Source organism: Myotis myotis, unplaced genomic scaffold (assembly GCF_014108235.1).
Source record: "Myotis myotis isolate mMyoMyo1 unplaced genomic scaffold, mMyoMyo1.p scaffold_m19_p_12, whole genome shotgun sequence".
In the NCBI taxonomy this organism is placed as follows: Eukaryota; Metazoa; Chordata; class Mammalia; order Chiroptera; family Vespertilionidae; genus Myotis; species Myotis myotis.
In genome coordinates this window covers 59,033,747-59,046,417 of record NW_023416316.1, presented here as the reverse complement: position 1 = coordinate 59,046,417, position 12,671 = coordinate 59,033,747, and the positions used below count along the sequence as shown (strand labels likewise).

General features: G+C 37.8%; 1 protein-coding gene across 1 annotated transcript in view; it reads left to right on the top strand.

Moving 5' to 3' along the window:
* The first annotated feature begins 2,032 nt into the window (after positions 1–2,032).
* The window catches only part of HAUS6 (HAUS augmin like complex subunit 6), a 44,333-nt gene continuing 33,694 nt past the window's right edge, over positions 2,033–12,671 (top strand). The window contains exons 1-4 of the mRNA XM_036331237.1: positions 2,033–2,433; positions 7,817–7,912; positions 10,673–10,751; positions 11,488–11,620. Of these exons, the coding sequence (XP_036187130.1) occupies positions 2,306–2,433; positions 7,817–7,912; positions 10,673–10,751; positions 11,488–11,620 (436 nt within the window). The 5' untranslated portion in view covers positions 2,033–2,305. The remainder of the gene's footprint in view (positions 2,434–7,816; positions 7,913–10,672; positions 10,752–11,487; positions 11,621–12,671) is intronic.

The window sequence follows — 12,671 nt, the reverse complement described above, 5'->3', positions numbered from 1 at the left end:
ATATATATATTTTTAAAAAAGTATTCCCACCAACAAATGAAAAATAAATGATACCTTAGTCAGTTTGAGGTGCTACAACAAATTACCTTAGACTGAGTGGTTCAAACAAAAAACATTTTTCGCTCAGAGTTCTGGAGGCTGGAAGCTTGAGATCAGGGTGCCAGGATGGTCGGGTTTTGGTGAGGGTCCCTTTCCAGGGTGCAGAAAGTCAACTTCTCTTTCTAGCCTCACAAGCTGGAAAGAGTAATGAAGGACACTCTCTTGTGACTCTTATGAGGGCAGTAATCCTATTAATGAGGGTTCCACCCTTGTGACTTCATCTAATCCTAATTACCTCCCAACTTTTAATACAATCACATTCGAGTTTTAACAAACAAATTTGGGACATGGGCACAAGTATGCAGTCCATGACAAGTGATAAATTAGAATTGCATCATTTTGTAATTCCCAGTGAATTAAGGTATTTATTTATTTAAAAAATATATTTTTTATTGTTTTCAGAGAGGAAGGGAGAGGGAGAAAGAGAAACATCAATGATGAGAGAGAATCATTGATTGGTTGCCTCTTGCACGCCCCCTACTGGGGATCAAGCCAGAAACCTGGGCATGTGCCCTGACGGGAATCTAACCCCAGACCCTTCAGTCTGCAGGCTGACGCTCTATCCACTGAGCAAAACCAGCTAGGGTGTCAGTGGGATTTTGATGGGGATTGCACCATCACCCAATCTAGCCAAAGGGATCATACATGAGTTTAAGCAACCTCTGGATCCAGCTGCCAATTTGAAAATTTGGAGGACAGAGCGAGTGGAACATGTTGAACTGCACTGTGAGGATGCTCTCTGTATGTTAAATTATATTATTAAAACAAACCAACAAGCCTTGGAAAGACAAAAAAAAAAAAAAGCGCCAAGATGAATATAAAAAGGGCGAGACCAAATTATAGTGGGTAGGGAAGGACACTTGGACGGTAAAACTACAAGACAAGGAAAGTAAGTGATTCCTACAAAACTGACAATGGTGGTTACTTTTTGGCAGAGGGACTGGCTGGAGTTTTACTTTGTCAACATAAGAAATGTCCAAACCTGGAGAGACTTTTTATGAGTTTGAGATACACTGATGACATTGCTGGAAAGCAAGATCTCAGATACTGAGGAGAATGACGGTGTTGCAGTTACTTTTATCTGGAATCAAGGAGGGAACCTAAAGAAGCCTACATGAAGGTGGGGAAAAGTAAGGCAGGAAGTCACTATGACTGGATTACTGGATACTGAAGATAGGTGCTCTCTCCATGGTCGTTGCATTTCTGAGGGCGTCGGGAAAAGTGGCATTTTAAAGGTGTGCTGACCTCGCCTAGATCTAGACTCAGAGGTTAGGTGACTTGTTCAGGGCCGCACAGCCAGCGAGAATAGCTGAGGATGGAACCCAGCGCTTTTTCCACTACACGGAGCCACAGTCCAGCACGTACGGCTTTTATCTGAGGAACCAGGTCTATAGCAGCGGTTCTCAACCTGTGGGTCCCAACCCCTTTGGGGGGTCGAACGACCCTTTCACTCGGGTCGCCTAAGACCATCGGAAAACACATATTGAATATATAATTACATATTATTTTTGTGATTAATCACTATGCTTTAATTATGTTCAATTTGTAACAATGAAAATACATTCTGCATATCAGATATTTATGATTCGTAACAGTAGCACAATTACAGTTATGAAGTAGCAACGAAAATAATTTTATGGTTGGGGGTCACCACCTTTATGGTATTCAAGGGTCTCGGCATTAGGAAGGTTGAGAACCACTGGTCTATAAGAACAAAAGGAGCCCCAATGCCTCACATTCAGAGAGCGGGAAGAGGGAAAGCCGCTTAAGCGACCTATTGCGATTGCGCAAGCGCAAAAAAATTAGCTGGCCACGCAATGCACTGTGGGTCTTGTAGTTTCTCCGCTGGGTCTCGCGGGAAGGGACCGAGGGAAGAGCGCATTGCATGGCGGGAGTTGGAGTCGGCGGCGGAATTCCCTCCTCCCCCGGAAGCCAGGCGGTGCGCACGGACCGTTCTGCTGGAAGCGCGGGAGTCTCGGTTTGCGGCGGCTTCGGCAGCTGTGTTGAGTTACAGTTAGGGAGGCTCCGCTTCCCTGGGACTTCACGATCCTGCGAGGCGAAATGGCCCCGGACTAGAGAGGCCCAGGCGGTGGCAATGCGGGGGCCGCCGCGACCCCAGGCTGCTTGCAGGAAAGGAGCCTGAGGGCGCTCGGAGTCGTGTGGGCCTTTCCTTTCTTCCTTGGTAGTGACAGTGCCGACTCCGAAGATGAGCTTCTCCCGTGGCCCCTCTTTCAAGAAGGAGCATCTTTGGATGTATCTGCAGACGCTCGGCTTCGAGCCAGGCCCAGCCGCCACGGCCTGCGGGAAGGTGGCATCACACGCGCACCTCGGAGTGTAAGGAGACCGGCGGCGGGGCGGGGCGGGCGGGGGGCCTGAGCCGGGCGGGCTGATGACCCGCCCTGGCGCGGACCCGCTGCCTTAAGAGTCTCTAGGCTGGTAGTGGTCCTGCCTTCCGGCACCGGCTACACAGCCTCTGCCCCCGGTGGCTGCCCGCCTAGTGGCTGAGACCATCTGTCAGGCAGCCGTGCCGGGAGCTTCGTAGGGGAATAGACTCTGCGTCTGGGGCACAGCTGGAGGGGCACCTTCCCGCTGCTTGGGTGGTAAAGCTGCGCGGTCTGTGCACTCGGAGGGGTGGGGCGGGCGGGGGTGCAAGCCGGTAGTGCAGGGACCGGAGAACAGTATAGCACACGCCTGGAGCGCTCAAAGGAGCCTTTCGAGCTGGTTGCTGTTGAGTTTATAATTTTTACGTTTGAATTAGCAAACAGGCATGCCACACTTAGCAAAAAACAGAGAAGGTATTAAGATGAAAAGTAAAAGCCTCTTCCCTACTTTGCCACTAATGATATGGTTATGATTTACAAATCTAAATATTTTGTTTATATTTTTGTGTCTTACCAGTTTTTTTTTTTATTTTTTTAAATATGTTTTTATTAATTTCAGAGAGGAAGGGAGAGGGAAAGAGAGAGAGAGAAACATCAATGATGAGAGAGAATTATGGATTGGCTGCCTCCTGCACGCCCCCCCTCCCCCTCACCGGGATCGCTACCTGAGCATGTGCCCTTGACCAGAATCTAACAGGGACACTTTAGACCACAGGCGGATGCTCTGTCCACTGAGCCAAACTGGCTAGGGCTTAATTTACCAATTTTAGACAATATCTGATTTTCCCACTATCGGCCAAGAGAAATTTGGGGTACATTGGCTACCCCCGTTCTCAAATCTTCTTGATTTAATTATGTTATTTCAGTTATTCTAGTGGCAGTGTTTTAAGCATGTATTTAGACCTCTATTTCTTTTTTTTAAAATAAATATTTATTCACATTATTACAGATGTTCCTCCCCGCCCTCCCCCCGCCCCCCCATAGTTCCCCTCCACCTGGTTCCCACCCCACCCCATGCCCTTACCTCCCGCCACTGTCCTCATGCATAGGTGTAAGATTTTTGTCCAATCTCTTCCCTCACCTCCCACACCCCCTTCCCCCCGAGAATTGTCAGTCCACTCCCTTTCTATGTCCCTGCTTCTATTATATTCACCAGTTTATTCTGACTTAATTTTTAGATTCACTTGTTGATAGATATTTATTTGTTGTCACTTTGTTCATAATTTGTATCTTTACCTTTTTCTTCCTCTTCCTCTTCTTAAAGGATACCTTTCAGCATTTCATATAATCCTGGTTTGGTGGTGATAACTCCTTTAGCTTTTCCTTATCTGTGAAGCTCTTTATCTGACCTTCAATTCTGAATGATAGCTTTGCTGGATAAAGTAATCTTGGTAGTAGGCTCTTGCTATTCATCACTTTGAATATTTCTTGTCACTCCCTTCTGGCCTACAAAGTTCCTCTGCTCCTGTTGCCTCTGCATCTCCTACCCAGTCTCAATGCACTTTTTTCTTTTCTTCTAGTTGTAGAACTTCCACTCGGCCGGCTTTCCCGTGGTTCTGGATGATAGCTGTTTTGTCTTTTAGTTGTAGTTTTAATGTGGTTGTGGGGGGCAGCACATACAGGTTTATACCTTATGCCGCCATCTTGGTTCTCTAGACCTCTATTTCTTGATGTATCAATCTAAAAAATGTCTCTTGATTCTCCACTGTGTAATTTCACCAGGAAGGAAGCTATTATCCATAAGATAATTAGCTCACCTACCTTTCCCTGCCCCCCTCTGCCTTCTCCCTTAAGGCTTAGAGATGTGATTAAGTTTTGTTTGGTAATTATTTGTTTAGAAGTTACTGCTATTTCCATGTAGAAGTGTTTTGTTTAGGAGTCTGTTCTAAAAATTGATAGTAGTGGATAGCATTTATCAGGTTATGATTATGTATTAGTAAGTACTTCATTTATTTTGCATGATTTGATGCCCCACGGCACAGTCTCATTTTCTCTGTACTGTCAAAGAAGCTTAGAGCCTCTCCAGGCCTCCACTGAGAATGGTTCTTGTTGCCACTACATCCTTCTCTCCAGTGTTTTAGCAATCTTAGTTTTCTCTGCTCTGGTTTGTTCCATTGTAATCTGCTTTTGCCTTTGAAATTTAGTAAAATCTGTCAAGTCTGGTCCAGTGACTGCAGTTTTTCTTTCTTTTTCCACCACTGTCATTGATTTCCCCCCCTCCCCTGAGTCTTTAGAGTAATTTCAGTGGGTTATTTGGAAACAGATTTCCCCTTTGAAATGCTTTAAGCATGAATGTGGCATCAAATTATTTTGAAACATATTTTTATTTTTATATATAAAAGGCTAATATGCTAAATATCTGTTTGACCGATAGCTATGATGCGCACTGACCACCAGGGGGCAGACGCTCAACACAGGAGCTGCTGAGCTGCAGTAACTTGGCAGTGGTGGTTCTCGGGTGGTGCACCCCAAAACCAGAGAGGAGGGAGCCCAATTTTTTGTGGGGCCAGAGGATTCCACCTTCGGCTGTGGGTTATGTTGTTGCTGGGGCGCTGTGGGCCCGAATCTGGTTTACTGCACACTCGTGTTTGCGTTCCACACCCTGTACGACAGCAACTTTACAGAGGGCCCTCTCGCACTCTGGGACCCCTTGGGGGATGTCTGAGAGCCGGTTTGGCCCCATCCCTGCAGGCCAGGCCGAGAGATCCCACCTGCCGGACGGACCCCGCTCACTCCGCAGACACCCTTCGAGCCACGGTGCCACCCCAGGTGGGCTCCAGGGCCTGTCTTGCCCAGTCCCGCCCCGCCGGCCACCTTCTAATTAATTTCCATTTCAGTGTGCCCAAATCTGTGCACTGGGTCACTAGTTCATTTATATTCGTATATGGTAAAATACATTTTTTTGGTGTGCAGTTTTGTCAGTTTCTAGTTTCTGTGAGTATGTAGTTGTGTAGCCACTTATAAAGTTAAAAATATGCTTAATATATAATACAGCCATTTCATTGCTATGTATTTGCCCAAAAGATTTGCATTTTGGAAAAATCATTCTGGTTGCATTACAGAGAATGGATTAAAGTGGGACTCAGGGCATTGGAGTTAGGTAGGCCTAAACCAAGGTAGCAGTGGGAATGGAAAGAAAAGGTGATTTATTCATTTGTTAATTCAACAAATACTAGTTGAACACAGTATTGGAACTGGGTGAACAGAATAGACAAACTTACCTTATAGAGTTTTAGTCTAGTGGGTGAACAAATATCTTCAACAGATATTATTAAAAATTAAAATAACTGTCAAAGAGAAGAAGCAGGATACTTTGTAAATAAAAATAAGTGCGATAATAAGGAGGTAAGATTTGTGTTGAGGAGTACAGACATTTCAAGGACAAAGAGTTGTTTGACATATAAGTATGGAAACTTAAAAAAATGTTTTCTCTTGATTTAAAAAATTAATTTACTTATAATTATAGTTGACGTAGTATTATGTTAGTTTTAGGCGTACAACATAGTGATTCAATAGTATCATACCTTACAAAGAGATCAACACAATAAATCTAGTAACCATTTGTCACTGTACATGGTTATAGCATGGGAACTTTAACATTAACTCTATTTTTTAAAATCTCAAGATAATAGTTTTATGTATTCATAGAAGGAATACTCACATCTATTTGTCATTTATTCTAGTAACTCACAGCCCATTTTTTAATTGCCTAACTCCTAATCCTGTTTATTTTTAGAGTCTGAAAACAAGGAATTACCCAAGTGAGATATTCCTTCAGGTCATTGTTGAAAATGTATTAAACATGAAAATATCTCGGGTTTTTATTCCAAATGTTAAAACTATTTTATAATAGCACATAGAATTCCCTTACATATATTTTATTATGTTCTAATGAGTTTCCTTCTTTATTATAATGGCTTCAGTTTCTTCTGAGACCTTTATAGTTATTTGATTTTATTGCTTTTAACTTCTCTTGATACTTGAGTTGTATCCATGTAAATTACTTTTTTTTTGTGGGGGGAGGGGGCAAATGACCTTTTCATAATAGGTTAATGGGGGAGCACTCATAATTTTTTATCTGTAACTTCCACAGGTTCTTTCCTTCTTCAGTATAAGCATTAACGTCTATTAGGATATATGTTCCTTTTTTATCCCTTGCTTATCCAGAGATCTTAAATTGCTTTTGTTAATTTTCCATACTACTACCCACACTTCACTGGCAAGACTTTGAAAAATGGTGGCTCTCCCTCCATGCCAATTTTGAGTTGTTTTGCCTTGGGAATTGTCAAAGTCAAGCTTAAAATCCTCCAGGTGGGCTATGCAGCAGAGCATGGTTTCCGAGGTGGATCTTCTCTGCCCTAGAAGAAGTTCAGAAAACTCTTCCTCCTAGCCTGGGCAGTCCCCAAAGCCTGAATTTCCCACTCCCACCAGACACCTCCACAGCCCTGGGATCCCCAGAGGGGTGTGAGGAGGGGACATGGACCATAGAGCAGTAGCTGACCTAGAGGTTGCCAATACCTGTGTGACATTTCTTACAAGGCTTAGATTTTGTTTTGTTTTTTACATACTGTATTTATTTTTTTAAGTTTTTGTCTTGATTAGTGAGGGAAATCAGGACAATAAAGACTCTTCAGGGGATTGCTAGAATTACATTATAAGGATGGTTCTAGGAATAAAATGTAATAGTAAAGACCCTAGACTCTGGGGTCAGATAACATACTGCAAATCACTGCTTTTCCATTCCTGGTTATGTAATTTTGGGCAAATTATCTATTTTCTCTAAAGTTTACATTTCTTCATCTGTTTAATGGGGATAATCCAACTACTTTCTACTATCATTAAGATTAAATAAAATAATCCATGTTAAAGCAATTGGCATAGTACTTAATTAACCTCATATGATTGTGTTAAAAATTAGATGAGTTACTACCTATAAAAGGCTTAAGGTAATACTTGGAAATAATAAATTCAATAAATATTAGCTGTTTTTTATTGTTATTCAATAAATGTTGGTTGGTATCATTAGCTTCCTTGTATCATAGTCCATGCATGGTATTCTCCTCCTAATTAGCCTTTCCTTTTTTTTTTTTTTAGAATGTTCTCACTGTAAGTTTTCTTTTATTTGATCTGTTCTTTCAGAATCAGAAATAAAACTTGTATGTTTTTCTTAACTTGTAAAAATGTACATGAATGAGAAAAGTTAATTTGCCTTGATCTCTTGAAGAGAATTAAAAATATTAATTTGTGTCAAACTCTTATAAAGCTTTCGATGATATTTAGTTTTATTAACCATTTTTCTTTTTGTCCCCTGCTTTTATTTCTTTTTAAACAATTAGGAACATGTTCGACAAGCCAAACCGTGATGCCTTTCAAATAGTGTCTTATTTCTTGTTTCAAACGCTGGACCAGTCTCTCACCAAAGAAGTTTTCAAGTGAGTAAAACTTTTTTTTTTTTAAAAATAACTTCTTCTTCTTTTTTTTTTGTAACTAGTCATTCTCAAACTTGAAAAGGGACTATGTCTTGATAAAAGCTAGGATTTCAACTTTGGTCTTTCAGTATTATTTTGAATTGATAAATCAGGTTTGAGTCTTACAAATTTGGTGCTTAACCTTTATAAACCTGAGTAATCTTTGTTTGGTACTAATCTTAAAAATCATATACTTCATAGGTAAGTTAGATTTTGTTTTATAAAATTGGTTCCTAACATTCTTTATAATATATATATATTTAATATATTTTATTGATTTTTTTACAGAGAGGAAGGGAGTGAGATAGAGAGTTAGAAACATCGATGAGAGAGAAACATCGATCAGCTGCCTCCTGCACACTCCCCACTGGGCATGTGCGCGCAACCAAGGCACATGCCCTTGGCCGGAATTGAACCCGGGACCCTTGAGTCCGCAGGCCGACGCTCTATCCACTTAGCCACACCGGTTAGGGCTTTAATATATTTTTATTGACTTCAGAGAGGAAGAAAAAGGGAGAGAGAGAATCATGGATCAGCTGCCTCCCACAAGTCCCCCACTGGGGATCGAGCCCACAACCCAGGCATGTGCCCTTGACTGGAATTGAACCTGGGACCTTTCAGTTTGCAGGCTGATGCTCTATCCACTGAATCAAACCGGCTAGGGCTTCATAGTCTTAATTATTAGGCAAAACAATGAACTGGTATCAATTTATATACTCAGTTTTGCTTACTTTTTTCTTTTTGTTAATTACCCCCTGCCTTATTCCTTTTATTGTAGGCACTGTTATTTGTTTTGTCTATTTTTACTTTCCAGGTTTCTGTAAATCCTTATTATTTTTGTTACTGATTATATATATATATATATATATATATATATATATATATATATATATATAAAATGTCAAGTGCTATAAGCAAAAATAATTTCTATTAAGTTTAGCCTATCTCTCTATATAAAAGGCTAATATGCTAGGTGTTTGACCATTCAACTGGTAGCTATGATGCGCACTGACCACTGGGGGCAGATGCTCAATGCACAGGCATGGAAACATGGAACATAGTGATGAATCTCAGAAGGAAAGGTCTGGGGGGAGGACGGGAAGAGATTAATTCAAGATCTTATATGCATACTAGAGGCCCCTTGGCCTGGCCTGTGCCCTCTTGCAATCCGGGACCCCTCGGAAACCACTGGTGCACAAATCCATGTACTGGGCCTCTAGTTGTTATATAGTGTTGAATATTAAATAGTTTAGGAAGGAGATAAAAATGTAATACCCACTAGCCTTGGTTCCAAGTTATTTTGCATGTGATTTAGGTTTCTTTTGTCAGAAAAAGTGTTCACATTTGTTTCAGTGTTTATATTCTGTCATCATCCTCAACATAAAAAAGCAATTAAGAAATTGCTGAGGTGGATCCTGTTTATTTTTAGAAAAAATAAAATAAATTTATTTTTGGAAATAATATTTCCAAATATAATTATATTATATATATTATATTATATAATTATATATTTTTATATATATATTATATAATTATATATATATAATTATTATATATATTATATATATTATATATTATATTATATTAATATATATTAAATATATATTATATATTTATATATATATAAATATATATTATATATATTTATTATATATTATATATTATATATTATATATTATATATTATATATATTATATAATTATATATATTATATAATTATATATAATAATATATTATATTATATAATTATATATAATTATATATTATATAATTATATATAATTATATTATATTAATTATAATAATCCAAAAATAATTATATTTTTGGAAATTTTATTTTTCTAATTTAATTTTTGGAAATTTTTATCATTACGATATAGGGCTTCCTCTGTTCAAAACAGACTTTCTGATTCCTCCCTCCAATTATAAACAAAATAAAGCTTATTTTAAACAATTCAGAAAATACAGAAAAATGTAATTAAGGATGTAGAAATTATTCCTAAACCCACCAACCAGAGAATACTTGTTGTCATTCCAGCCTTTCAATATTTTTTCTATGCATACTAATTTTTTCTATTAATATAGAACATATGATATGCTATAGAAATTAAAAAAACAAACAAACATGGGGTCCTAAAATACCTCAGAATAAAAATTTAGATAAAATTGATTGTTAGGGGAAAGCAGTAGGTAAATTTAAGTCTGTTAGTTTTTAACTAAAACACTGGCAAAGCTTTTCTTTTTTAAATAATTTTATATCTTTTTTATCCACAAAACAGTAGTACCCACTGACTGTAATATAGATTCAGAAGAGTCAGAAGCTGTCATGGCTTTTCTTCTCATGTGGTCTTCACGTGTAACCATTGATATTTCTCTTTTGTTTCTAGGCTTAACATACTAACTTACTTATACCTTCTTTATGTGTTAGTCCAGTAATCCATTGAGAGTATTCTCATCTTTAGCTGATTTTTAGTAATAATAAGAATGATTAATTCCTTCATTTAATATATACATTTATTGATTATTCACACGAAACTGAACTCAACCCCATAGATATTTATAAAGAAAAAGACCCACTTTCTCACAGGTTGGTGTCTCTCATTAGTTGAAGTCTATGAATGCTAGCCTTGCTTCATTTAGCATTATTGTTTTTAGTATGGGAGAGAAATTTTTGTTGAGTTGTCTTTTTGTTCGTAATTCTAATGATTTTATTTTTGTTTTTAAGAGTTTGTTGGCCTCCATTTGACCAAAAAAGTGATACTGAATTCCGGAAACTTTGCTGTGAATGGTTAAAAAAAATTTCTGTAAGTATTCTCTTTCTGGAAAATGAAAACTTTAAGAGGTTAAAAAATAGATTAGTTTTTTTTTCTGGCTTTCGTGAGGTATAATTGTATCTTTTTTAGAGGTGAAAAAAATATATTGTGTTTTCTTTTTTTAAAAATTGATTTCAGAGAGAGGAAGGGAGAGGGAGATAGAGATAGAAATTTCAATGATGAAAAAAAAAATCAATTGGCTGCCTCCAATTGGGATGGAGCTGGCAACCTAGGCATGTGCCCTGACTGGGAATCCAAACATGACCTCCTGGTTCATGGGTCGATGCTCAACCACTGAGCTACATCAGCAGGGCCTAGAGGTGAAATATTTTTAATGCTGTTATGCTAACAGTATAAGCAAGATTAATTACAATAATACTTTTTATGGTTTTTGAATGGGATTTCTGTATATTTCTAAAAAACCAGTTTTGCTGGCTAGGTGCATTGGAAATAGGTTTTTGATTCCTTGGAGTCAGTTTTTATTTAAAGAAAACCTTTTTGATTATAGATTATTTTAACTTGTGTCCCCAAATAGTGTCAATAATTTTAGGGTTTTATATTGTAATTACCTTTTTGTGACAAGTCCACCAAAATTTTAGAATGATTCCAATATTAAACTTTGGATTCAAATGGAATAATCCTCATCAATCCTATTATGCTTCAAAAGTTTGATGTGAATATAAAGGTTATTGTTGATAAGTACTTCAAATTATTTATTTTTTCCTAGATGGAATGTGGAAATAACTTTCCTCAAGTTGTTGCTTCACTATTTCTTTCTCCTGGTGGTCCTAAGTTTATTCACCTGATGTATCATTTCGCAAGATTTGTTGCAATAAAATATATAAAAACACATTCCAAAAGTAAGTTAAACTTATAGTAGGAATTCTTTTTGTTTTGTTTCTTAAGTATTTATTCTTTGCAGTTTGCAAATCATCAATGATAAGATAAAAATATTAAGTAACCTCAGAAGGCTAATGGTTAGTGTTCTATTAGAATTATAGTTTGAAATAATGGATATAAGTAATAATTCAAATTATTTTAGTATGTTCTAATACAGAGGTTGGGAAACATTTTCTATATAAGGCCAGATAGTAAATATTTTTGACTTTGTGGACCATACAGGGTCTCTGTCATATATACCTCTCTGTGTTTTATTTTTTAATTTTAATTTAATTTAAAAAATAGTTTTATTGATTTCAGAGAGGAAGGGAGAGGGAGACAGATAGAAACATAGGTGATGAGAGAGAATCATTGATTGGCTGCCTTTTGCACGCCCCACACTGGCGATCTAGCCTGCAACCTGGACATGTGCCCCGACCGGGAATTGAGCTGTGACCTTCTGGTTCATAGGTCAGCGCTTAGTCACTGATCCACCGGGCCTACTTTTTAAAAAATTTTAATACAACCCTTTAAAAATGTGGAAAGTATCCCTTGCTTGTTGCTGACCTCAGAAAAACAGCCAGTGGACCACATAAGACCTGCAAATTATAGCTTGCCTCTAATACACTGTATTAAATGTTGTGTTGAATGTGTGGGAGATTTATTTTGGCTACTGGTAATGTGTGGGAATTTTTTGTTACAAGTTGCAGTTTTAAAAGGATTTGATCTATTTGTAAATTCATAGAAACAAAATACATATTGGATTTTTAATCTGAGACTTAGAATGCTACTTGTAGCGTATTAAATATACTGTTTATTTGGTTTATGCTAATAAAACATGGACAGGAAAATATAGAAAAGTTTATTCAGTAAACCGTACCCATCTTCCAATTTCTAGAATGTCATCCATTGCTGACATTTTGGTTTATTTTCTTTTAGTTTTTTATTTTTATTTTTAGTATACATACATATTTCTGGGTTTTAATTATTTTGAATAGGTAATATTTGTGTATGTGGTATGCCAGCTTTTAA